A 27507-nucleotide genomic window follows, 5' to 3' on the forward strand; every position below is an offset into this window, starting at 1 on the left:
TTTGATCATCTCTTTTGTTCCCCACCAATAATGGTGCTTAACTTAATAAAGGTCCTGCCCCCCTGTTAATGCAAATAGAGGTGACCCTCACGCAGCATATATTAATTATATGGAAAAATTCGCTTGTTGTCAGTGAAGATGCCCATTGAGGTTTGATGTGCTTAAAGGTTTTCTTAAGGAATGTTCCTCCTGAGTTGTGAAACTGCTTTGTCTGTTTATGCAGCAACTCTAGTTATCCATGTGCAATACCTACACATAAAGGAAGAAGTCATGCCAGTTGGGCTAAAGGACCTTTTGGACCCTCTTTTTCTCTCTAGAACGGAGCAGTCCAAGTGGGTGTTTTTTAAGAGACTTGCCTCTCCCTTTATCCTTTTCCTTGGATCTATACCCGTAAGTGTGTGCAATACATAAGGTGTTGGAAATCATTATGGCTTTGTTCAGGGATGGAATTTTAGTTTGTTTTGAGAACATGATGCGTTTTCAGTCAGATCTTCATTTTCTCAGACTGGTAATATCCCCTGTGGGTTACATACCTTCTATTTTGAGTTCTTGTGGAAGGTAAATATGATGATTTTGTTTAGTTCTTAACAAACTTTAAAACAAAGGAAAACTTACACGCAGTCTGGAAATCCCAGTCCCCAGGGCATCTGTAATAGAAGTCTGCCCAGTATTAGTGCATTTGAAAAATTCTGGAAAAATTCTGGCAGACATTTAAATTTTGTTAGCTGCAAGGTGAACTAAAACATTAGATATCATGGCTGCAATTAGAATATATCTGTCCACGTGGTTACATTAGTTCTCAAGCTGATCAAAACCCTCCTTCATGGCTAAATATTTATTTGGCAAATAAATATTTGAAAAATGAATTTTACTTGATGACTGCTATTTGATAGATTAAAATCTTTCAAGCTGCGGACTCTCTGGGGAGAGAACTTTGGAGGTGACTAGGTCTGTAGAACCACCCTCCGCAATGTCTAGCATTATGGGGAACCCATGCTGTTTGTATCCTGCATGCTGTGCTGTACATACCTGGACTTCTTTTCTTTGTTGCTCTCTGTCGTGATCTTTTTTCCTCTTAATCTTGGGTTGTGAAAGCCAGGATTCATGAGAGGAAAATGCAAACTTGAGACTATTTTCAGGTTATTTTAAAGGAGGTGATAAAATATTCATTTTTTTTATGTGTTCACATTTTGGGGTGTTAGGCATTTAACCAGATAAATCATGAGTGTGTGTGTGTGCGCGCGTGTGTGCACACGTGGGAGGGAGGGAGGAGCAGAGGAAACGTATTGGTTATGACATCACATCACAATGTTAAGTACAAGAGATTAAAGAGCCCCTGTGGATTTTCAGTGATAAGTATTTGGGGGCCAATTATTCTATGTATATACACTAAGTTTAAAAGTCACTCTTAGGGAGGAGAGGCACTTTGACATAATGGAATCAGGGTATGGTGAGCAGAGCTTCTTGACCTGGGGCAAATAACTTGCTCTCTGCAGACGCCATAGTCCTCCAGATAAAACCAGGGGGTGAGGAGGATGAGAAGGCCATGGCTTTTAATTGCTTTGCTCTCTTCCAAGCTTTGATTCTGAGTACCTTCTGAGCTTAGAATGTATGACCTTTTAAAATAACTTTTAAAGCAAAGCAACCTTCCTTCCTTTCTTTTGCAAATAGCCTTTTCTTAAATGTTGCCTTGATTTGTTAGATCTGGACTAGGATAATACAGAATCCTACATTTTGAAGGGTCAAAAGGATATTCAGACAGTACCCAGGTATAATCTCTTTAATTCTTAAAACATGCAAAAAATGGCTCCTGTAATGACCATCGAAATGACTATTCCACGTCTGAACCATAATAAACATTAGATAGTGCATGAGGAAAAATTATTTAGTAATTTTCTATGCGAGATATCCATTGGTACTGGTGAGAGTTACTCGGGAGTTTCTGGGGAGCAAGTGAGGAGACGAGGAACATTAGGGGCACTTAGGCAGCAGTAAAAACCCAAAACAGTTGCCACTGCTGCCAGCGAGGTTCATTAGGCTAGAACTTCTTGCTAATATCAAGTACAGCAGTGAAAACAGTGTTGGGGTTGCATGTAGTTAGGACCAGTTACACACAGAAAACTGGGTTCGTGGGGAAATGGGTGGAAGGGGAGCATTAAGTGTTTGGTGGTGCTGCCTTTAAGTAGAATAGCCTGCAGGTTGCAGTGTGGGCCTGGAATTCCCTGGCTCCTGACCTGGGCTCTCCTGGCATTTTCTAGCCCCCATCCTTGCAGCCCTGTTTTACAGCATCAAAGGTGTGATGAGACATTTTGTTTCCTAACTTGTTGAAATCTGCCAGTTGAATGTGGCCAATTTTCAGATAAGCAGGGGTGCTAATTACTAGCCCTGTCCAAATTTAGAGGAACTTTTAGAGCTTTTCAAAACCCATTAAGATTACAGGCCTCATTTACGTTGTTCAAGGGGGGAATTACGATGGTAATTAATAACATGGAGAAGCGTAGGCTGCAAAGCTCGGCAGTCTTAAAAGTCCAGCCATAGAACTTTTATTGTTTCCCACAGAAATTGCATTATTCCTAACACAAAGGCAGTTTCCGTTTACATTTGCAAAATCACTTGACATCATTAAAAAATAAGACATTAAAAATAAGCTTGGAATGGTTGAGTGGTTTGGACTAGTTCACAGTATTGAGGCTAGGAACTTCACAATTGCCAGAAAACACGGGCTCATTAGATGCCACCACGATCTGCTGGGCACTCGGAGGGTTGTAAAGTTGACTAAGATACAGCCTTGCCCTTGTTCACATGTCCACTTAGCACCTGGGGGAAGAGACTTCAGGGCTAAAGTAATCTAGGACAGAGACAGGTGTATTCAAATTCTTGTTACATATGCAAGCAAGCTGCTGCTCCCCCCAGCTCAGCTTTTCATGGAGGGCGTATTAGCATTTCCCAGGATTTTTAAGTTCATGTGTCCTCTGTCAGGCAGGGGGTCGGAGGGGTGAGTTTTTAGCAGACATTTATAAAGGTAATTAGTTCAGTGATCCAACAAGCTCACCTTTCAGCCCCCAAACACTGTGGTAAAGACATTACTTTGAGCCTCTTTATATTGAGTTGCCTTGGTTCCTCCCATCTTTTTTTTTTTGTAAGCCTCCTGGCATTTGTTTAGCTTGAATGGTCATGAATAAAAGAGCTCAGAGCTAGCTTTGGAGTCGGCCCCTGAAGTGGGCAAAAGAGGCTTCAGATTGCCTCCTGGTCCCCAGTTTTGATTCCCTCCCCCGTGTGGTTGAGCCAGGAACGCCCCCGTGGCAGTGCCCCCGGTTTTCACTGGGGAGCTTTTGGAGCCAGCCAGCCTGGCTGTGGGGAGCCTCATTATTCTGACCAGCAGTCTGGTTAAGACCCCCTGGCTTTTAAAATGTACCATAAAATCTTTGCTCCTGGTATGTACCATTGCATGAGATGTGGTCTAATTTAAAGGTTTCCCCCAATTCATTCTATTTTAAATTGTGGACGAGAGAAACAGAACGTAAACACATGTTGGCCTCATATAACTCTCTCTTAGTTCTCAAACATCTTTCAGAAATTGGGGTTATCTGGGCTTTGTGAAAGGAGGTTTTTGCACAGCTCATTCAGCATTGTTCCAGGCAGTAACACATCACTGAACAAATTGCCCCCTTGCATATGCTAATCCTGCATTTAAAAGAACTCATTGTAACATGTTCTGATGCTTTAGCCTGAGGGGAGATGGGAATTGAAAGGATGTCAGATCCTGTCATGTGACCCCAGAATATCTAAAATGCCTGTTTTCTTTGGGTCAACAGTTTGTGCTTTGCATATGCCAATGAAAAGTATCATGTGTGGTTCCAGGGGAAGATTAGTCCTTGCTCCTGCTTTTCTGGGGGCTTGGGGCAGGGGAGCTGCCCTCGCTATTGAAGATTCACTGGCCGAAATTCCCACTTTGGGGCTTAAATTTCAGAGTGATTGGCAGAGAACACTGAATCTTATTTTCAACAATAAATTAAAGGAATTCAAAAGAGTTCCTTCATTGTTGCTGTGGAAAATGTGACTTGCCTTTTAGGAAACTGTGCTGTTTGTTAGTCCACCCTTTTAGCATGGTGCACATTGACTCTTTTAAGTGCACAGAATATGTCTGATGGAATAATCTCAAGTTTGCTCATAGGCTGTTCATATTCCTAACCAGGAAGTCACAGTGGGGGTAAAATAAATCCGCGTATAAACAGCAAACTCCTAAACAGAACGGAAGAGCATTTTGATTGGTTAGGGCCAGAAGGATCCACCAGGATTGCAAAGTCTGAGTCCTCCTTTTAAGTTCATAAACCTCCAAAAATGTTTGCCATCCATGTCTTTTGATAAGACGAATTAAGTGGAAGGAAAGGCTGTGTCAGTATCACATTTCCAGAACAGCTATCACATTCAGGTTGGGTTTTCATGTGTACAGAAAAGCCTGGGAAGAAATCTTTGATTACTTTTTTTTTGTCTTGCAGAGTAATTCCCTCTTGGTACCTGACAGTCTAAGAGGCACGGATAAACGCAGAAATGGGCCTGAGTTCTCCAATGACATTAAAAAAAGAAAGGTGGATGATAAGGACTCCAGCCACTATGTAAGTAAATAAAGGGCTTCAGATAATAATTGTTCACTTACTTGCTCACCTTCCAAATGAGTATACAATGTACCCCAGGATCTTTGTGATAATTCCATATCCCTTAAAATAATATGATAAAGAGGGTAGATTCTTCTATTGTAGGGTATTATTTCCCCGTAGAGCAGTAAATTATGTTTCCGCCAAGCTCAGTATTACTTTGCCTTAGTGACTTACCAAAGGGATACTGAAGCACAGGGCTGGCTTCATGGGTGTGTGACCTGCTGGGCAATTGGCCAGGGCCCTGCTCTTAGAGGGGCACCACCCCACCCGTGGTTTAGTGTTCTGCTGTCGCCACCTTCAGATTCTCAATTTTCAAACAAGGGACTTTGCATTTTCATTTTGTCCTGGGCCCTGCAAATTTTGTAGTCAGTCCTAAAATAATCAGGAGTTTTGGTGCCACAAAATACCTTTTTGGAAGCTTAGCTTATCCTCATAATCTGTTCAAGCTCATACTAGGTCTTAAAAGGGGTGTGTCCTCTTCTGCAGTGATTACTTGAGTGATGTTAGTCCATAGTGCAAATGGAAGAAAGGTTGAAGGCATCTAGTTCAAATCCCTACAAATCACACGAATGGTTGCTGACTCAGCTCTCCGAGCTAAAAACACATCGGCGAGGACAGCAAACAAAACCAAGTAGCCACTGGCTCTAGTCTCAGAGTCGTGAACATTGCAGCTGACATACGACTTGGAGTTTCCTTGTGTGTCCCTGGGTGTCTATTTTGGGATCGATGAATTCTCAGGAACAGCATGAGAGTAGAATGCTGCATTGGGCCACTTCCCTGTTGCTCTTGGAGGGAGAGGTGTCTGCCTCCGTCTTGCTGCCATGCAAGCTATGTGACATTTAAATGATATGCCTTCTGGGACTGGCTCAAGCCTATCACCAACAATAGGTAGCATTTCTTGAGCACTGATTCAAGTTAGCGCCAGGTACCATGTGCTTTTTTACATGGATTATTTCATTTTACTATTCTGACAACTCCATGAGCTTAGTTACCATCATCTCCATTTCAAAGGCAAGGAAACTAAAGCACAGATCTTTTAGTAATTTGCCCACAGTTAGTGGCAGAGCCTGGATGCAGCCCTACTCCAGAATCTGAGCTCTTAATCACTATGTTAAGATTCCTGAACTGAGGTCCTAGGACTGGATATTTTGCTATAGATGTCCTCAACTCAGTCCACACTTTGCACTGTTGTTTAATAGCTTCCTAACAACCAAAGTTGTCAGTCTCCCCACCCCAGTCCAAGCCTTTTTAGCACATCATCGTTTTCCTTTATCTGTTGTCCAGAGCATGCATGTAGTTTTATTGTGACATCAACTATTGATAAGAAAGTTAGAAGGTGCATAACATGCAGAAACTTGCTCATATTACATTTCTGAATTGTTGTCCGTGAGGCTCCTCATACATCAATAAGTTATTTAGTCATGAGTGATCTGGAATCTGTATTTTGTAACCTGCTTATCCAGGTATGTCTGGTTGAATAGGTGGTTGGGGGTGATATATGAAGGTTATATTTGCAAAGGCCTCAGCCTTAGATGCCAGTAGTATACTGCACTGTGAAGGTTTGTATTTGCAGAAGGATCCACTACAAAGCTAAGATTTATATGACAGAATATTTAAGGGTTCACTTCACTGTTCTGTTTTAATAAATTGTTTGCTACTTTTTACCAGTTCAGTTACTACCTTAGCCATTTTTATAGTTTTTTTTCCTAAAAGAAAGCCCTTTACCACCACGTCCCCCCTCGTCCCCCTTGGGTTCTTAAACCCTGAAAACATTTTTGCTTTTCCGTGGGCTTTACTAAGAGAAAACACATTTTCTTTAGTATTCATTTTTTCCTTTATTGCATGAAAATATTTCCTTCAAGAGACTATTATTTTGGATTACTCAGGCTTCCTCATTGGTTGTAATTTTATGTTGTTACTGGTGAATTATATGGTACCTTATAACAATGACTCAGATGTATTTTGTAACACATTATTGAGGTAATTCAGTTGGGTCTCCCACAGATAATGCTCTAGGTACTGTTAGGAATAGGGGAAAAAAACATTTAAGACATAAATTTAGAGTTGAGGGTAAACTTTTTAGTCTGGACTTGGGGGGTTGACAGAAAACCAGTATGAGTAATATTCTTGCACTAACATTTCTCAACATTATTTGTGTCTTTTTTCTTTCATTCTTCCTTTCTTCTTCCTTCATTTTTTATTTTTTTAATTTTATAAAAATTTAAAAAAAAACAATAAAAAACAACATTTACTTGTGTCTTCTTAATTGACAATTATGAACTCTGTACAAGGACTATTTAGATCATAAATTAGGGGCCTACTCCTTTTGGAGAATCTGGACCCATTACAATGCCCTACTGTTTCCATATGTTGTCATGTTACTCTGCATTAAAGGACCAAACACCTCTTGGTTAAGAAAGTAGACTCTTTCTTCCTGCCCTGAACTTGAGGTAGGAGTCATCGCGTCGTTAAATTGAACAGCTTTTCTGAATCTTTTCCAAGCTTAGTGTCACCTTGGAGTTTCCACTCATTAGCAAATTTTATAGCTTTATGAAGAGATGAGAAAAGTGCCATTGCAGGTTGCCAGGTTCCTCCAAATTTTGCCATCCTACCTTCCTTTCATCCCTCCAGAAATATTCCAAGCTGATTGCTAAAGAAGTTTATTCTTAAGATGAGGCTGGACTTAGTTCCCTATTCCAGCCTACAGCTAGCTTGGTTTTCATTTTTTATTGTGTGTGGGTTTTTTGTTTTATTTTGCTTTTTTGAGTAACTGGTTGTCCTGTTGGGAACGTGATTCAGGTTTGTTTATCTCTCTATAATTATGGATTGTCTGAGCATCAGGTTGGTTGGCTGTCTTCAAGGTGATAAATATAGAGGTGTTGTAGTCAATTGGAAATGAAATGTGAAAAGTCCTCTGATGCTATAGGGATGTGCGTATTTCAGACCACAAGAGCGGTTCACCATCGCAGACTTTTATTGAGCCTTTACTATGTTCTGGTCTGTGCAAGTTGCAGTCTCCTGTATGCAAGTTGTGAATATGTAGCTGGTATGCTACTTCAACAAAGTTCCTGCCTGGGGCTTTGTGTAGCCCAAGGTCAGATGAGAAGAGGGGGAAGGTGGTATCAGTTATCAGGGCTGGCCATCTGGAAGGGCCTGCGGGCACATTCCAGGTAATTTTTTAGTCTGTTTATTACCAACGGCCATAGAAGGAGATTCACCTGGGTCTCAAGTCCTTTCTCAGCTTTTTACTAAGTGACATTAACCTTTTTCTTCCCAGGACAGCGATGGAGACAAGAGTGATGACAATTTAGTTGTGGATGTATCTAATGAGGTAACCCTTCTTTTTATAAGCCTTTGTCTTGTGAGTGACTTAAGTGTCCTGTGAAAAATCCAGCAGTGAATGAATGAGGCAGAGCCATGGTGTCGTGGTCTCTTTTTTTTTTTTTTTTTTGTACTTTTTTTTTATAGTAACATATATACATATAACTCAGAATTTCCCATTTTTACCATGTTCAATTGTACAGTTTGGTGGTAGTAACTACATTCACTATATTGTGCTACCATCACCAACATCCATTACCCCAGCTTTTTCATCACCTCCAACAGAAACTGCACCTGTTAAACAATATCTTACATCTTTTTACATTAAGAACTTACTGTAAGGTTGTTCAGCGATGGAGCAATAATGTTCTTAATTGACATGAATGTTTATATCCTTAAAAAAAAAATCTGTTTGCCTAAATCATCTTGAAATCCTAAATTGGGTGTCTGGTGCCCCTTTCCTTTCAGTAGGCAAAGTACTCCAGCATGGAGGAGGGCGGTTGGCATAATTAATTGGTTGTGGGTTGTTGTTTTGGTTGTTTATAGTATCTTCATTGGGTGTGTTTGCAAACACCAGCCTGTTAATTATAACTGTTGTTAGTCTTTTGTCTGGGTGTTTACATCCCCAAGTCTAAAGAGCCTTCAGTGTTCTTCTTTAATTTAGAGAATTAATGTGGAAGTCGAGTGACTAAGAGGAAAGGTCCCTCTAGTATAAGCTAAATCCTGACAACCCTGATTATGCTCTTTGAGGACCCTTCTTCTCCTCGGGCAAGCCCAGCCCACTCACCGCGGGAAAATGGAATCGACAAAAACCGCCTTCTAAAGAAAGATGCTTCGAGCAGCCCAGCATCCACGGCCTCCTCGGGAAGTTCCACTTCTTTGAAATCCAAAGAAATGAGCTTGGTATGTAATGAGAACTGTTACTGGCGTATTTAAGTGTTTGGTTTTTTTCTTTGTGAACCAGAATATCCTGAAATGTGAGGTATGTGAGGTCTTACTCATTGAGTGTTATATTTTTAAGTGTTTACAAATTAAACTCATTCTTTTGCTCTTTGCCCTCCCGTGGTTTTTATGTATTACCTCTCCATCATCTGTTTTGTGCTACCATTAGAGAGGGAGAGCTTACTTCCTTTTTCATTGCCTTATGTGCTTGACAAAGCCCCCTGAAACTCCCCAGTTGGAAAATAGTTCCATTCTCTTGGGTTTTAAAAAATCCTCATTTTCTAAGCTGGTCCATTTTACTGACTGACCTGTAAAGAAGGGTCACATAGTGATTAGGGAGCTGGTCAGAACGGTGATGTGCACAAGGCACTGGGCAAAGTATAGGACCTAGTGTGGGGTAGGGTGTGGTGCGTCTGAGCTCATTGAACGCACTCGCTTATTCATTCATTCAACAAACGTTGTGGAGTGTCCTCTCCTTTTATTCTCAGAGTAACTATTAATCTTTACCCAGTTCCCTAGGCCCAGTGAAATTAGCCCATTTCACTGATTGGGAATGGCTTCATTTCTAGGGCTCCGGCAACAACCCACCACAAACCAGGTGGTTTCAAACGACAGAAATTCTCTCATTGCTGGAGACAAGGTGCTGGCAGGGCTGTGCTCCCTCCAAAGGCTCTAAGGAAGAATCCTTCCTTGCCTCTTCCTAGCTCCCGTGGTTGCTGGCCTCCCTTGGTGTTCCTTGGCTTGTAGCTGCGTCACCCCAAATTCTGCCTCTGCTTTCACACAGCCCTCTTTCTTTTTATGTGTGTTCTCTCTTCTTATAAATGTACCAGTCATTGGATGTGGGGTTTCCCCTAATCCACTACGACCTCATCTTAACTTGATTCTGTCAGCCAAGACCCTTTTTCCAAACAAAGTCACATTCCCAGGTGTACTGGGGCTTAGGACTTCAGTATATCTTTTGTGGGGACATAATTCAACCCATAACAGAGGGGAAGGTCTGAGTAACTTGCCAAGACTAGATAGTCCGTTGGGTCCCCAGAGAGAGCTGTGGGTGCCCTCATCCATGCTCTTTCCTGTAACAGAGCTTCTTGGACTATGCTTTAAAGACTTAAAGAGGCAAAAGAAGATGCTCTGTAACCCTGCTCCTATCTCACCTCCTAAAGGGCTCCTGACTGGTGTTGAGTATCTGGTCGACCCTGGTGGATGTCCCATTTGTCATTAGGCAAGTTGGGCAGTGACACTTAACTCCAAAAGGTTATTGTTTTTAGGCACATCTCCAACAAAATGGTAAGACTAGTTCTAGGGCTTTTGCCGCTGAGCCATTTCTAGTAAAATTGATGGTCCCGCTGTCTCCTGCCATTACTTTTGGTCCCCCTGGTATGGAAAGCCAAGATTAGAAAAGGATCTTCCCGCTGCCACTCCTGGCGGCTGGGACATTTGTTTCTGCATGACACAGAACTATTCTCTGGGTGGTCATCTTTCTAACTTGGCATAGCTCCAAAGTCCACACGCCTGATGGAAAATACTTTTTAAAATAAAATCTGTGGAGGAAGAAGTGTGATCATGTTCTGCATCTTTAGCTGCAGTTTTAATTCTGGCAGGAAGAGGAAAGGTCAACATTTCTCACTCGCAAGTTAATGCTGTCAACATTGTGTGGATTTATGAAAATTGGCTGAGGGAGTAGCTAGAAGGTGCCCAGTGTCCCAGCTGCTGTTGTGATAAATTGTGTAATATGGCTTGGATTAAAAATAATACTCATTTAATTTGTTTAATGTTACCAGCATGAAAAAGCCAGCACGCCTGTTCTGAAATCCAGCACGCCAACGCCTCGGAGCGACCTGCCCACGCCGGGCGCCAGCGCCACCCCAGGCCTCCGTCCTGGCCTGGGCAAGCCTCCAGCCATGGACCCCCTCATTAACCAAGCGGGTAGAGCACCACTTCTTATTTTGCTTTGTTTTGTTTTTCCCCTTTCGTCTTCTGTTAACCTTGTGATGCAACTTCCCCGTGAATATTAAACACACTTACGGCCAACCCTCCTTCCTATCTCTGAGAAGCCATGATAAGAAACAGATGTTTGTCCTTGGGTTTCAGCAGCTGCACACTGTTCTGTCTCCCGACTGTTTACATTGGACTTTTCTTTTATTTCCAAAGAACTCAAATGCTAGAGACTTCAATAAAGTTTCTGATAATTATTCCAAAAGTAAGCTCCTTACCAAACCATCATTGCGTGTCTAAGTTAGCTAATATTGACCAAAACGGCTGGCTTGGCTAGCCCAAGTGTGCTTCTTGCTTACTTTAGTTGGCTGGTTTCTGTCGGTACATCCCTCAGAAATCAGTGGTCTCTCCTTCATTGGAAATTGGGAGTGTTTCACCCAGACTCCAGTGCATGAATAAACTCATAACTTTCAACTTTATCTTCCTCCTTGGGAAAGGGGAAAAAGTAACCCCGTGGGCTCAGAGGAAAACAGTCACTGGAATATTCCTCCTAAACCCATGCTTTGGTTTACATAAATCCAGGATGGGGTTTTCATTTGGAATTGGTACCGGGCAATGGAAAGTTCGGACTGAAGGAGAATTCTTGGATTTTATCAAGAAAATCTTCTTTTGAGATTAAGTCAGGTAAACACTTAGTGCCTGTGCTTTTGTTTGCCCTCTGTAAATTGGGTATAATAATGGTGCTTAATTCCCGTGATTTCCAGTACTGCCGCTAGACCAATGAGGAAATGTGTGGGTAGGGCTTCTGCTGGGATCTTTTCTTGCCCGGAGGTGAATTCGGCTCCGGGAAAGAAGGGCTCATCTGTATAGATCTGAAGTAATTTTTCTCCCCTCCTGTAATAAACAACCCCCTCCAAAATGATGCCGGAATTGCTGGTCGGATTTGAGTCCGGGCATGTCCGTCGACTCACGGGTGCTTGCCTTTCCTTTCAGCAGCCGGTTTGAGGACGCCCCTGGCGGTGCCGGGCCCGTACCCCGCGCCCTTTGGAATGGTCCCCCACGCGGGCATGAACGGCGAGCTGACCAGCCCGGGCGCCGCGTACGCGAGTTTACACAACATGTCTCCGCAGATGAGCGCCGCGGCCGCCGCCGCCGCCGTGGTGGCCTACGGGCGATCCCCGATGGTAGGCTGCCGCCCCGGTAGGGTCGGAAAAGCTGCGTGCTTCATGGAGCACGGCGGGCTCCGGGGCTCCGGGAGGGCCGGCGGGCGATGGGCAGGAGCGGCGCGCCCAGCACCCCTCACCGACAAAGGCGCCCAGTGTTTCCGCGCGGGGGGTGGCCGTCTTCTTGTCAGCCTCCGCCTGTGTGCTGGTCCATTAAGTCAGGGCCAAACGTTTTTTGTTTTCCTGTTTGTGTGGATGAAAAAAGGCAGTGTTTAGAGGCTCCTTCAGTGGTTCGAGGGACATCTGGTTTTCTCCCACCAAAGTAGATTTTTTTCTGTAGGTGATGAAATGACTCAAGTAGCTCACAGAAGCCTTTTCATTTCTTTTTTTTTTTTTTTTTTGAGCTTTTTTTTTTTTTATACCTTAGAGGAAAATATTTGAGGAGCTCTAACTTTCTCTTTCTATGCCTCTACTATTCTTTAAACCCACTAGCGTGGCTTCTGCCTAAGAAGTGGTCTCATTGCAGCAAGGTACAAATACGAAGGATCTGTGAAACCTCAGGGCCAGGTTTTCTGTCTCCTTATACTGCCTCCTGCCACTATGTAAATGGCCTAATTTTTGACCAAGAAAACTCAAACCGCATTTGAAGGGTAAAATTTACTGTGTAATTATGGATCAGGAAAAGGGAATAAATTATGACCCATGAGTAGCAAATACAAGTCCCTAAATCCTTTCCGCTGGCATTTGGAATCGATCATGTGCATTTCTTTCCTTTCCCCTCTTCAAATAGCATTACCTCCAGTAATTTGGGGTGATATTAAATTTCTTTTTTTTTTTTTTCCCTTTACTTTGAAAAGTAGTAGTGTGCAGTGGGGGACCAGCTAATCCAAAGCCAGGTGACAGCTGAGGGAGCAGATGCCACCATTAAGATCTATTAAGTAGGCATTCGCTTAGAACCTCTCAACCAGGGGTGATTTTTGCCCCCCAGGGGACATCTGGCAATATCTGGAGACACTTTTGGCTGTCAAAACTGGGGTAGGGTGTGTGTGTGTGTGGCCTTTAAGAAAGGCCAGGGAAGCTGTTAAATGTCCTGCGGTGCCCAGGACAGCCCCCACAGCCAAGAATTACCTGTCCCAAAATGTTCATAGAGAAAGAGTTAATAGAGAAATCAAGAAATCCTGACCTAAGCCACATTGTTCTCTGTACCTGGACAAGGGAGAAGATCCTTAGACCATGGGAAATATTTACCCTGGGAAGCCAGTTCTCAGTACACAAATAGACCACACCCACACCCTCCTGAAAAGAAATGTGTCCCCTAATGTTTTAGAAGTGGTAATGTTGCTTCTTGTCTTATGATTTTTTCTTTTGAAAAATTGCTAAGCAGTGCTACTGTACACACTGTACATTGCTTTAGGGAATGGAAAATGAATTTCTAATGAAAAGGCAAAGAGATGTTAGCAAAATGCCGATTTTGACGTAACCTGAGTCTGTACTGCTTTATTTTCCTTCCAGGTTGGCTTTGATCCTCCCCCTCACATGAGAGTCCCTACCATCCCTCCAAACCTGGCAGGAATCCCTGGGGGGAAACCGTAAGTACCTCTAACTCCTTGGTTTTCTTTTCAAGGCAGGTATTTAGCCACTGGTATTAGCACACTAGAATTCCAAAGGGAGCACAGGCTTGGGTGTCTCCAAGGAGATTTCTTGTGTCTTTCCTGAGGAGTGTTAACACTTACTATAAATAGGCAGCTTGTAGGTGTCAGGCCTCTGTCTTCTCATGTTGGTGAGCTCATGCATTTAGTTATTTCTGGAGAGAAGCTGCTGGAGATGGAGACGAGGAGGGAGGGAAGACCTGGAGGTGTGTGGCCTTCCTGGCTTGACCCTCCTTCAGAAAGCTGCTTTGCTTTGCCCTTTGATGAGAGCGTAGCTCCGGGGGGCTTTCAGTGGTAGCATGTTGTGGGCAGTAAGATGTTGCAAACTCTTGAAATCTCAGAAATATGAAATGTGTTATCTTTTTATCCATTTCTTTATTATGGTGGAAAAGAGAGTTGTTTGAAGGATAGGTCTGTTGGATGTCAGCCTCCTAAGTTGATCGTCAAGCAAAGTTTTGATAAGTGCCTTACTCTGTCATTTCTAAAATTTTATATATATGCAAAGTGGCTTTAAGAAGCAAAAAAGATAGGCTAAAGGTTACAAAAGAATATTTATAATTTGAAAAACCTAATTGATTATTCTTCCTGGGTCACTTAAAAAATCACTTGTTTTCCATAATGTTAGTATTTAGAAATGTGATTTTAAAGGTTTCTGAAAATTCTCCATTTTCTTGCCAAGTGAAATTGAAATATCAGAGCTCATCCTCCTTCCCAGAAAATATTCCTAAGATAGGAGATGGCACAAAGCCTTTTCAAATTTTATTAATTTTCTAAGTTGAGAGATTAATGGTACATGTCTTAGGCCTTCAGATTTTGTTGGACTTTATATTCATGTCATTCCTTTAAGCTTTTATCTGTGCTTCAGTTGTGCATGGCATTACTGCATTATTTTGAATGGTCCATTCAAATTACCCGTCATCCTTGTGTGGTTTTGATTGGAGTCTTGTTTCAAATAAACCACCAGCAAGAGGAAAAATTGAAATCCTTACCTCCTCACATGCTTTTAGGAAAGCAGATTCCCATTGCTCCACTTTTCATAATGTTGTAATAGCTATTTCATGGTAATTTGATTCATGATGAAATGAGGCTTTCATCTATACTAGGAATTAATAGAGAGTTTAAGAATTTAAGGTGACATCTAAGTGAAGAGAGGAGTTGGGGAATGGGCCATGCTGCTGAATGCTTCTTAACCTGTGGATCTCTTCCAGTTGGGTTTTCTTGGGAACCTCTCCTTGCTTCCAGCCCGAGTCTCCTCCCAGCACTTATGTGTGTTTCCTATCTATGACTTTTGGTGCTATAGCTGTTGGGTGAGTGGACAAAGCAGTAACAAGTAATGTGATAGACACAATAATAATAGTAATTGATGAATCTTTGGGGGGAAATAATAGGCCAAATTGAGCTCACTGTTAGGGAAAGCCAGCTTTAAGATGCAGAGATCTAGGGTGCGTTCAGCCACTAGGACCCCACCTTGAGGGCGATGTGAGGGAGGTGGGGGAGGCGGGTGGAGCTTGAGCTACATCACTGGTGTGGGAGGCTGCAGGGGACACTTACTGCACACCCTGCTCCTTCAGGGGTGTGTGTGTGTGTGTGTGTGTGTATGTGTGTGTGAGATGTAATAACATGGTATCTGCATAGACACAAAAGCTGTCTCTGAATGACAGAAGTGGTGTGATGCTTATCAGAGCCAAAATATTCCTGTTCCTTGCATGTGCATACCTTGGATTTCTTTGTGTTCCAAGTTTGTAAGCAAAGGTATGATGCACCTAGGGAAAAGGACAGTGGACAAAGCAGCAAAGTTGGGAAATGCATGTGTGAGGAGGCTTTCCTCACCATGGGCTGTAGAGCCCCTGGTCTGTGGATGTGAGCATCACTGCTCTTTCTAAAACAGTTGAAAGTTTTTGTTTTTAAAGATTCTTTTTCAAATTTGAGGTCCACCCACAGGATGTGAGGAAAGTGGAATTAATTCATATCAGGGAAAAATGAACTTCCCCATTGTCCCTGAGAACTGAGCTCCTACAGTGTTACTCCCCACCTGAGTCCATTAATTAGGACAAGAGGTTATACTTCTCTGATGTGTGAAGTGAAATTGTCTGAGGCAGTACATCAAGCCATCCTGGGTGGAAGACCATTTTTTTTCTAGTCTGTCAAAGATCGATAGTTTTGTAGCATACAGTAGAAATGAATTGCTTGAAAAGCCAATAGAGGGGAAAAGAAGTTCAAGTCCCAGGTTTTTGTTAGAAGAGTCGGCAGTCATGAACTGGCCTTGTCGGGTTGCCAAATCACAGTTTCTAAAAGGTGTCCTCTAGTTCCTGTTGTCACGTTGCAGACCTGTGGTGAACGCTTTGCAGACCACACTCAAGCACTGATCTGGGGCATGTCAAAGAAACGATGATAAATCCTTATGTCCAGGTGTTCTAGTTTGCTAATGCTGCCAGAATGCAAAACACCAGAGATGGACTGGCTTTTATAAAAGGGGGGTTATTTGGTTACACAGTTACAGTCTTAAGGCCATAAAGTGCCCAAGGTAACACATCAGCAATCGGGTACCTTCACTGGAGGATGGCCAATGGTGTCAGGAAAACCTGTTAGCTGGGAAGGCACGTGGCTGGTGTCTGCTCCAAAGTTCTGGTTTCAAAATGGCTTTCTCCCAGGACATTCCTCTTAAGGCTCCAGTTCCTCAAAAATGTCACTCTTAGTTGCACTTGGGATATTGGTCTTCTCTCAGCTTCTCTGGAGCAAGAGTCTGCTTTCAATGGCCGTCTTCAAACTGTCTCTCATCTGCAGCTCCTGTGTTTTCTTCAAAGTGTCCCTTTTGGCTGTAGCTCCTCTTCAAAATGTCACTCACAGCTGCACTGAGTTCCTTCTCTTATGTCAGCTCATTTATATGGCTCCAGTGATCAACTTAGATCCACCCTGAATGGGCGGAGCAACACCTCCATGGAAATTATCCAATCAGAGTCATCACCCACAGCTGAGTGGGGCACATCGCCAAAGAAACACTCAAAGCAGTCTAATCAACACTGATAACGTCTGCCCACACAAGGTTACATCAAAGGTAATGGCATTTGGGGGACACAGTACATTCAAACTGGCACACCAGGGTAGGGCAGAAAAGGCGGTAAGGGTTTTCAAAATGTCATTCTCTGAGTAATCCCAGTTGAAAACATACTTCCTGTAGAAAGGGATTTGAGTGGGGTGGATGGAAGGCACGATGCCCATCCATGGACTCCTCTGAGTGGGAATTGTGTGTCAGTCTTTGTGCAGGGATGCTAGACATGCTTCAGGAAACAGTGGGTCTGGCTTCCCTGCCTTCGGGGCTTAATGACATGGTAGAATCATTTTTTAAAAATCCTCACTATGGTTAAATTTCTGGTAAGTGCTATGAAGGAAGAACAGTGTGATAGGAACACATGTAAAGAGAGAAGACCAAAGTTAGGATAGGAAGTGGGAAGGGCTTCCCTGGGAGAGGGGCATGTAAGCTAGAAGCCGAAGCCTGTGCAGGAAGAAAGGGGTCAACCAGAGAAGAGGGGTAGAGAAGGGTGGTTAGTGCTCCGAGGACAGGAAGCGCTAGGGATTCATGTGCAGTGGAGTGACTACTAAATAGCGTTGTAGCCGGAAGAAATCAGTTGGACTTGGAGGCCCTTAAAGTCCTGATAGTGTAAATGTGCATCTGTGGTTCACATCTCCCACGATGTCCTTACCAAGCGTCCGTGCCTCTGCTTGACCACGTCCAGGGATGGGGACTCGCTGCAGCCTGGAGCAATCCATTTTCCACGGCCATGCAAAAGTTCTTCCAACCCTTGAGCCAAAACCTGGCACCCTGCAACTTTTACCCATCAATGCTGGTTCTCTTCTGCCCCCTGAGTACACAGTGCATGGCTAATCCATCATCCTCATGACAGCTCCTCAGATATTTGGAAACTACCCTCTCGCCACCCGGGGCTTCTCTTTGGCTCAAAATGTCCATTTCTTGTCATATCTATGGGATGTCATTTCAGGTTTCCGCACCATCTCCTCCCTAAAATCTAGATACAGTCACCTTCCTGTCCTCCCTTCCACAAACATTTATGGAGATCTACCGTGCAGGCACAGGGACACCGTGGGGTGGTTACAGTCTAAAGACAGGAGACAACATTAGTTAAATAATCACAAAAACAGATGCAAAATGATAATTGAGTTAAGAGCTGTGACAGAGAGGAACACTTTTCTGTGACAGCCTGTGACGGGAGAGGGGGAGCTGGCCCTCCGGGAGGGATCTCCTGCAAAAATGTGTTCTGAGCTGCTTTTACCTGATAGGGGCAAGGAGTGAACCTCTAGGCAAAGCCAACAGCATGTGCAAAGGCCCTGTGGCCTCGTGTCATTTTTATCAATGTGGAAGAGAACCAGGTGATTCACAGTGCCACCTTGTTAACCTCTTGTTTCTGGTGTTAAAGAGCGTAAGATCTCTATAGCTCTTCCCAACCAACCTAACCTATTCCTTCCCACACCACACCTTCTTCCTCCCCCCCCCACACCAGTTTTTCCTAACTTTCTGTCTTTGCTAGATTCCATTCCCATTCTCTAGTATCTCAGCCTGAACTTTAGCCTTTGTTTCCTCCATGTTAATTTTCATTTTACCCAGTCTTATTGTTTGTGAAAATTCTCACCTTTTCATACCCACCCCTGCCAGTAAGCTCCTACATGAGTTTTCTCCCTTTTGTCCACACCCCTGCCCCCCCAACTTTAATCAAATCACTGTCAGCCTATTTATATTATAAAGCACTTATCTGAGTTGTTCTGTTTCTTGCTTCAGTTGTGTGTTTTTTACGTTCCCTGTGGGCTGGCTGTTGGTGATGACACCCTATTCCCAAATGATTCTGCTCCCTACCTGGAGCCACTTCCCTTGTCACTCACCTTCGCCTCTTCCTGTTGACGTGTTCTCTGTGGTTTCCTTCCTCGTGAAGTCTTTGTGACTCCTTCCGTCATCTATAATCTCTCTCCAGCAGCACCTCATGACATCATGTGACACTTTCACACTCTGGCCTTGGGTTTTAATTATGTACATTCATGTTTCTGTCTGTCCCTCCCCATTAGAATCGAAGCTCCTGAAGGCCCCTGGTCCCTTGAGCACAGCAGCCCAGTAAACAAATGTTTGTTGCATTGCATAGGTGAGAGGTGAACCCAGGATTGCCCAGTCCTCTCAGGAGGCAAGACCCTGTGACTGATCCTTTTGGAAAGGAGATAGACACTTGCCCTTTTAGAATAAGTACTATTGATTTACAAGAGGTAACCCTGATTTTGTTTTCAAACCCTCAAGGCTAACTTTAATTGCTATTGACTCGTTAGCTTCACTTGAACTCATTTTTAGCAGGAGGAAATTATTCCCCTGAGCTCTGTGTAGATCACTGTCAAGAGAAATCCCAAGTTTAGGTACATCAGCCTCTGTTTGTTATGTTTCACACCCCCTTCCTCCAAGACTTTCTTCTGGCCCGTTAGCACTGCTTCCCTCCCTAGAGACTGTGTTCTGCCTACCTCCTCGAGTTGCATCCAGAGTTCAGTAATAACTCAGACTGATAATAAAGTTTGGCTTAAGATTCCAGGTTAGTTCCAGGTCCCTTTTTCTGTGCCAGACATGTAACTCAGAAATCATCCACCCATTTGTTTAGTGTTTAAGTCAGTCTTAAACTACCTTTTAGGCTTTTGGATCCTAAAGGGAAAAGAAAATCGTAACTACATTTGGGGCAAAATTGCCTCTTAGGAAAACATGTTTTGTAGCAGTGAAAAGAGGCCCTTCACAGGCTTCTAGCTAAGAAGGGGTTTCTGTGGCAAGCAGCTCACCGCTGTTGTCTCCCAATTCTCATTTGCTTCTGGATCCTCTGTTGGAGTCCACAGCTGATTTGAAAATTAATTCAGCTCACTTTTAAAAAAATTAAATCCAGTTTTATTGAGATATATTCACATACCATGCAGTCATCCATGGTGTACAATCAGCTGTTCACAGTACCATCATGAAGTTAGGCATCCATCACCCCAATCTGTTTTGAACATTTTCCTTACACCAGAAAGAATAAGAATTTTGAATAAAAAATAAAAGTAAAAAAGAACACCCAAATCATCCCCACCATCCCACCCTATTTTTCATTGATTTTTTTATCCCCATTTTTCTACTCATCCATGCATACACTGGATAAAGGAAGTGCAGTCCACAAGGTTTTCACAATCATGCTGTTACCCCTTGTGAGCTACATAATTATACAATCGTCTTCAAAAATCAAGGCTACTGGGGTGGAGTTTGATAGTTTCAGGTATTTACTTCTAGCTATTCCAATACATTAAAACCTAAAAAGTGTTATCTATATAGTGCATAAGAATGTCCACCAGAGTGACCTCTCGACTCCATTTGAAATGTCTCAGCCACTGAAACTTTATTTCATTTCATTTCATGCCCCGCTTTTGGTCTAGAAGATGTTCTCAGTCCCACAATGTCAGGTCCAGATTCATCCCTAGGAGTCACATCCTGCATTGCCAGGGGAATTTACATCCCTGGGAGTCAAGTCCCACGTAGAGGGGAGGACACCGAGATCACCTGTTGAGGTGACTCATTTAGAGAGAGAGAGGGCCACATCTGAGCAACAAAGAGGCACTCAGGGGAAAACTCTTAGGCACAATTATAAGCAGGTTTAGCTTCTCCTTTGCAGTAATGTATTCAGCTCACTTTTTACTTGGCATGATATGTGCGTGTTTTTTGTCTGTTAAATGCTAAAAATAGCATGCCTGTTTTATGCTTTATTATCATCCTGTGGGTTTTAGTTGAACTTCTGTTTTTCACCAGGCACTACAGTTGCTTTCATAGTTTTTTGTTTTGGTCTAAATCGGTTCTCCAGGGATGGCGTCCCCCCCTTGGGAGAGTCGATGTCTTCTTAGTGACTTTTAGTGTGACTGCTAGAAATTCTGGGGGAAAAGTTGACTGGCATAGTGCAGATGCTTAGAGGAAACATCGCAGCCTTGTTTCGGCTTTATTTTCCCAGCCAGAGCAACCTTTCAAACAGTCTTGATTTATAAGCAATTAGGTAGCAGTGGACAACTTATAGCCTTTGGGTTCATTTTTTAAGCACCCGCTGAATGCCAGGCAGTGTGCCGGCTGTTGGGGTCATCCCCAAGGAACTTTAGTTGTGGACAGACGTGTAAACAGGTGTAATGGTAAATAGTCTGGAAAGTGCTAGATTCAAGATTTATACCCTAAAAGGTCATGGCAGGCCGAGGGAAGGCAAGTGACCTGTGCCGAGGAGGGAGAGGGTGCTTTTCTGGACAGGAGGGAACACTGCACGTGAGTCAAATGCAACAGCATGCAACATTTTGGGAGATACTGGCCTCTTGTCCCACATGGCTGGGAATTTAGAGCTCAGGACGGTCGGTCCATCACTTGAAATGAGGCTTGTTGGCGCCAAATTGTGAAGGGCCTGGTGTGCCCTAAAGAGCTTGAAGCGTGATTGAAGGTTTTGAGCACGAGAAGATCTATGATGTCTGTTAATGAAGCATGGCATTTCATCCAGCCATGCCAAGGTCACTACCACTGGGGTCTTGGCCACGGCCATTGTCTCCAGGGTCTGCAGCTCCTCATTATTGTTTACTTGATATTGACACTGCCGTTCCTATCTATTTCCAGCAAAGCTGCAATTCTGTAAACATCTGTTTTACTTTGGCCACAGACACAGCATGCTTTTATTAACAGCAGCCAGTCTGCTAGGGAAACATAAACTGCTTCCTCAGAACACAGTCTTGTTTTCTAGTCCACCACTGCCGCGAGAATTCCCGGCGGGGACTCTTTAGTTCCTTCACCTTCTGCTGTGTACCCAATAAGTGAAAAGTCCCTTGCTCCTAACTAGTTTTGATTTTGTTCTGGTTTTAAATCTGCAAAGTCTAGCAGGCTTTATTCTTTTAAATTCTTCAACCAGATTTCAGAAATTAGACACAACTCTGATCTTTCGCTGCTTGAACTGAGAATCAGAGTTGGAGGCGGAGGTAGTGGGGAGCTATTGCTTAATAATGGAGGGAGTTTCTGTCTGGAGTGATGAAAAATTTTGGAACTAGATAGTGGTGATGGCAGTGCAACATTGTGAATGTTCTTAGTGCCACTGAATTATACACTTAAAAATGGTTAGTGTCAAATTTGTGTTATGTATATTTTACCACAACAACAAAAAAAAGCAGCAGTGGCTGTGTGAGAGCTAGAGGTCAGTTCTCTGACGCACCCTCAGATGACAATGAGCCAGAAGGATGGTCCTCAAATAGGGGTCCAGGGACGTGTCCTTTCTGCTCCACAGTTGTTTGCAGTCCTCTCCAAATGTCCTTCTGTCCTCTTTGGACGTTTGTTCACACTTTTGCCGAGCGCCCTTCCCCTCTCTTCTCCCTGTCATCACCCTCATGCTTTCCTGCTTGCCACCCTGCATCTTCCTCTGTTTCCGCAACCCCCGACCCTCACACCTGTTCCCGCTGGTGAGATAACAGTCCCAGATCAACATACACTGACTCTCCTTTTTTGAAATCCATGGTGGTATATAAATGACACCTTTCTTTTCTGAAGGCTCACTGCAGGTGTCAAGTACATATGTTAGGTGCTTTGCACCCATCATCACTCTTAGTCTGTGCAGTGACCCCTGGGACCCTTACATATTATTATTATTTCTATCTTACAGATCAGGAAGTGCATGCATAATAGGCAGCAGGTAGTGAGACCTGTTAGTGAGCCCATACTTCAAGCTTAACGTGCATTTAATACCAAAGTCTGGGCTCCCTACTCATCCGTGGCCCTAATCTAACTTGTTAATCAGCTTGGAGTTCTCCCCTCAACTTTTTCTGGACTAAATAGACAGAGCTAAAACCTTTTTTTGAGTATAACATACATACAGAAAGTGCACAGACCTTATGTGTACAGACTTCACCGAGTGTCCACGCCCATGAAATGAGCCCCTGAATCAGGCCCCTCCGCCCCGGGCCCCTCTGTGCCCTTTCCAGACTCCGAGGGCAGCCACTGTCCTGACTCTTAATACTGCAGATTAATTTTGTCTGTGTTTGACCTACTATAAGCGGAATCATACCATATTCATTCCTTCTGAATTCAGTTTTGAAAAATATTTATAAATACTGGCTTATCTGTTTACAAGCTCCCTCCCCTTCCTGGTTAGTTTTACTTTTCCTAGTCAGTCCCTCCATCAGTTGAGAAGGTACATTTCCTTCTGGGGTGTCTTTGATATCGGCACAATGCGCCATCAGTGTGGCCTTGTCTTGGAGTGCATGACATTCCCGTGGGTGAACGCCTAATTCCACACGTCTCATTTACTCCCCACCAGCTCTCTGCGTTGTTCTGGCTTCCACCCAGCAGGGCAGGGCAGCGCAGCTTCCTCCCGGGCCCCCTGGGAACTGGTGTATTCTCGTGCACATGGGTTTCCCTGGGGTCCCTGCTTCTGGCAGCAGCTTGCCGCCCTGTGAATCAATTTTAAATTGCCTCAGCGTGATGATTGCAGCCTCCTCTGTCGTGTAAAGAATAGGACACCTGGGAGAGAACTGGGTGTCATCCAGCAACGTGCACACACATCTCCTGTTTGTACTACCTGGTTCTATTTTAGTCCGGAACATTGAAATCTGCAATAAGGAGGATTTCCCATTGAAGCAAGATAAAGTTTCCTTCCCTGAAAATCTGGAATGTTGAAAGGGCACCTGGTGGAAACCTTGACCACCTGGAGGTGCCTACCCCGATTGACGATTGACAGCAAACAGAGGAGGAAGTAACCTTTGTGTGTCCCCTTCCTCTCACAGCACAGAGAGCTTGGAGAAGCAAGTTGTCTCCTTGCCTTTACCACCGTTCTTATGAAATATGTTCGACTCGATTATTTGATCGTATGGAAACTCACTCAACAGTTCTCCAGCCCCACTGGTATTTTCATTTATTATTTTAGGACACAGACCATGGTTCCTGATACCTGGGTTGCATAACTTGGTCCTGGAGAAGAATTCTCCTGGGACATGCATAGACTTCAACTCCTAAAGTCTGTGGTCCCCTCCTCAAGGGCAGCAACATGCTACTTGATTCTGACTCCAAAAGTCCCGTAATAAGTGGCACAGGCTCCCGTGAACTTTCTATAATGTGTATGTGTTGAGAGTCACTTTGAGGATTTGGGCCAAATAGCCACATCATATTGATTATTGGAACCAATTTGCCAAGAGATGACAGACATCTAAATTTGTTTTTTTCATTTGGAGGGAAGGGAAGTCTTCATATATTTGATATTTTGATTTTATGGAGGGAAAATAATGGCATGTATTTTATGTTCAAGCTAAGAAAAGTATGTGGGTTTTAGGTGCAGGCTAGTAGAGATCCCATATCTTGTATCAGTTTTCACTTTTGTGCTTGCTAAGTTATTTACCAAAATTTGAGTTAGCATTAAAATGAAAATGTAAGCTCTGTATTAGAATACATGTTTTTCAGATCTGTAAAGGGACTGCAAGGTACCATGACAAGTTCCAGAAGGGACCCAGACTTATCCTGGAAGGTTATGGGAAGGAGGAAACCATTCCTACTTCGTTTATTGTTCATGTACTCTCACGCAGACATATAGGAAGGGCTTAATGCTGAACTTCTAAATCTAGTGATAAGAGATCAGAAAGTTAAGTAGTGGTCTTCAAAGCGTGGAGTATGCAGAATTCCTTCAGTTGAAATGTGGTATGAAAATATTAGCAATTCTGTTTCTTCCCCCTTCTAAACTGTCTGTTCTTTGTGCGTGTTTTATAATGTTTATAATAAATAGCACTAGTTTAAATAATTAGCTACATTGAAAGAAAAAAATGTCTGCTTTAAGGTTTTGGTATGGAAACAGAAATGTGTACTAGGGTTAAGTTCAGTTGTATTTAACAGGGGGAAGAAACAGTAGTTTAAGTAACAGTTTATTTCTTACTCCCACGAAAGACACTTGTGTTCGGTTCCCAGGGCAGGTACCGACACTCCACAATACCACTAGGGCCTCTGGATCTTTTTTCTGCTCTGCTTTCTTCAGCAGTTGGCTTCCGTCTTCAAAGTTACCTTGTGGTCCAGAAGGGCCGCTGGAACACCAGACATTATTCTAATAGTTCATACAAGCAGAAGGAGGAAGACAGAAAGAGGACACTTCCTCTTCCTTTTAAGAACTTCCTCAAAGTGCCACCCATCAGCTTCTGTCTCTATCTCCTGAGCTAGAACACAGGCCCTCCTGCTAAAGGGAGACCAGGAAAAGGAGTCTGATAGCTGGCAGCTTAGCTGCCTTAAATAAAACTGGGGTTCCGTGACCAAGATAGAGGAGGAGGTATATCTGTTCTGTTGAGGAGGAAACTTTGGATCTCTATCACAAAGCCATTTGACAGAAGAGAAGTTCTATTATCTCGGTTGTGCAAAAGGGAGTTTAGGTGCAGGCCTTAAGTGTGGTTTGTTTAGAAAGCTGTTTTTGTTTGTTAGTGTTGAAATAGACTGTTGTATGTAATTATTATGAGTTCTTAGGGGCCTTGTCTTAAGCTTCAAAAATAACAATTTTAAATTACAGTAAGAAATCATATAGCTGTATAAGGTACATAGAAGGAGCTGTTCATGTTAATTTGGAAGTACATTTAGTGTTTTACCATGGCATTTGAGGAATGCCTTTTGGGATGGATAAACAATGTTTGCAGTCTTAAGCAAAATATACTTCAATATCTGCCTCTTTCAGTACACTGTAGATTTTCGCTATTATTTATTTTAAATTTGTTCCATCAGTAAATATTCAGAAGGAAACAGTGACATGAAGGAAATGGAGAATGTTTCGTTTTCTTTGTCATTCTCACAGAGTAGCTCTGAGGGTAATGGCCGATTTTTTTATGATAAATGTTTTTTCTGTCTTCTCTCTCATCTTCCTTTTACCACTGTCCTCTCTTCTCTCCCTTTGTCCCCTCCAAAAGTGCATACTCCTTCCACGTAACTGCAGACGGTCAGATGCAGCCCGTCCCTTTCCCCCCCGATGCCCTCATTGGCCCCGGCATCCCCCGCCACGCTCGCCAGATCAACACCCTCAACCACGGGGAGGTGGTGTGCGCGGTGACCATCAGCAACCCCACGAGGCACGTGTACACGGGTGGGAAGGGCTGCGTGAAGGTCTGGGACATCAGCCAGCCTGGCAACAAGAGCCCCGTCTCTCAGCTCGACTGTCTGGTGAGTGAGCAGGAGCCAGGGCACAAGGCTAATTTCTCCCTGGAGACGCAATAAGGAAATCGCTGTCCAGGCCTGGGTTTTATTCCTATTAGGAGGAAATGGAAGCCCATTCTGTTTTCCTGTGTTAGCCATTTAGCTTCCCCCACCCCTTTCCCTTAAATGGGAAGGCTTCATTTGTTGCTGTTTTCAGTGGATAAAACCCAGTGTTGATGGTTTTTTTTTTTTTTTTTTCAATATTCATAGTAATTTACAGCAGCTCTCTTTGTTTGGCTATGTATTATAAAGATAAAGGGAGTTTCCCATTTAATGGATGAGACTGCAGCTAGGCCTGGACTCTGATCCCTGCCATCTACTCAACTTTAATTTCCCTACAGCCTTCTGGTAAATATTGAATAGTAAACATTTGACAACGTGGCATAAAAACCTTTCTGGACAGGGCCCTTGGTTTCAGCAAGTCCTGGGAGAGCTGGTTTAGTCTTAATTCCCCCACCTCCAGGAAAGGGTTAACTGATCACGCTGCAAAGTGCTTCAGGAGAGAAGCTAGGGTGGCTGAAAATGCTTTCCTAAGCCAGCCAATCCACTTTCTCCCAGAGTACAAAAATAACAACTTGCTTTTTTCAGGATATAGAACTTTCCAGCATATGTTCGATCTCTAAACTGTAACCCCAGGATTTACAGTCCCCATACCATTTGCCCAAAGCAAACCAAAGTCCTCCCTGCCCTGGCCCCAGGGTCTGTGTGCCACTGCTATAACAGTCACTGCAGCCCCTGCCTGTCTGCAGAGTGGATAGCATTCTGGAAAGAGCATTTCCAAACAGAATGCTGGCAGGGATTTTGAGACCCAAAGACCTTTTTTTTATCAAATAACTTAAAAATATCTCCATTTCTAAAACTTGTTCTCAAACACAGCCTGACATTCTATAGTAGTAGGGGTGTTTTCTAACACTCCTCACATTTTTTGAAGTAAAGTACATAAAGTTTCTGTCATCTTTGAATGACAAATCAGTATGAAAGAAAGGTAAAAACTTCAGCCACATCTATTTAGCTTCAAGTTGGAGGATAGCAGTTACCCCTTTCAGAGGGTGGCGGGGAGTGGAACTCATTTTAGGTCCCCTTTTCTCCTTTTTTAAAAATTTCCTCTTTTTAAGTTTGTTTTTGGCAGAGAGAAGTCCTCTTTTATCGCTTTCATCGTCCTTTAGTTTAAGACGTTTAAACATAGAAGCAGCCATATTACAACCTGAGAAAGTGGCTCAGTTAAATTCTGAGATTACAATCCATCTGACTAATGGAGACAAAGTACAAACAAGAGGTAGATAAGAGGGATGAAATAAAAACCTAGGCTATGGGTCTGTAGTTTCCAAACAGTAAATAATGGAGAGTGATGAGGTAAAAGATTTATAAACTAGCTCTGACAACTGGTTTCTTCATAGAGAAAAGTAAGAGTCCACCTACTGATAATTTCAATTCTTCTATTAAGCAGGAAATTAGATACCGGGAACAGTTACAGAAGCCTGAGCAATCCTCTGAGTTTATTTTGTTCATTATCTTGAAGAAGACATTGGTGGCTGGATCCCAATATTCACTGCAGATCTCTTGCTTTGTTTTAATGCCCATGAAATTCCACTTTTCAAGTCAAAAACCAAGATAGC

At 43.2% G+C, this 27507-nt stretch overlaps 1 protein-coding gene across 11 annotated transcripts in view; it reads left to right on the top strand.

Annotated features, from left to right (window-relative positions):
• Window positions 1-27507, top strand: part of TLE1 (TLE family member 1, transcriptional corepressor) — an 85213-nt gene that overhangs the window by 49458 nt on the left and 8248 nt on the right. For 5 of the 11 annotated variants that reach the window (XM_037850958.1, XM_037850960.1, XM_037850957.1 and 2 more), the window contains 8 exons: window positions 4500-4616; window positions 7936-7989; window positions 8730-8882; window positions 10703-10847; window positions 11439-11540; window positions 11850-12040; window positions 13532-13608; window positions 25609-25858. In XM_037850958.1, coding sequence (XP_037706886.1) covers window positions 4500-4616; window positions 7936-7989; window positions 8730-8882; window positions 10703-10847; window positions 11439-11540; window positions 11850-12040; window positions 13532-13608; window positions 25609-25858 — 1089 coding nt within the window. The remainder of the gene's footprint in view (window positions 1-4499; window positions 4617-7935; window positions 7990-8729; window positions 8883-10702; window positions 10848-11438; window positions 11541-11849; window positions 12041-13531; window positions 13609-25608; window positions 25859-27507) is intronic. The other 6 variants (XM_037850964.1, XM_037850963.1, XM_037850961.1 and 3 more) reach the window with 2 other exon arrangements.

The sequence above is a fragment of the Choloepus didactylus genome, chromosome 10, assembly GCF_015220235.1.
Source record: "Choloepus didactylus isolate mChoDid1 chromosome 10, mChoDid1.pri, whole genome shotgun sequence".
Classification (NCBI taxonomy): domain Eukaryota; kingdom Metazoa; phylum Chordata; class Mammalia; order Pilosa; family Megalonychidae; genus Choloepus; species Choloepus didactylus.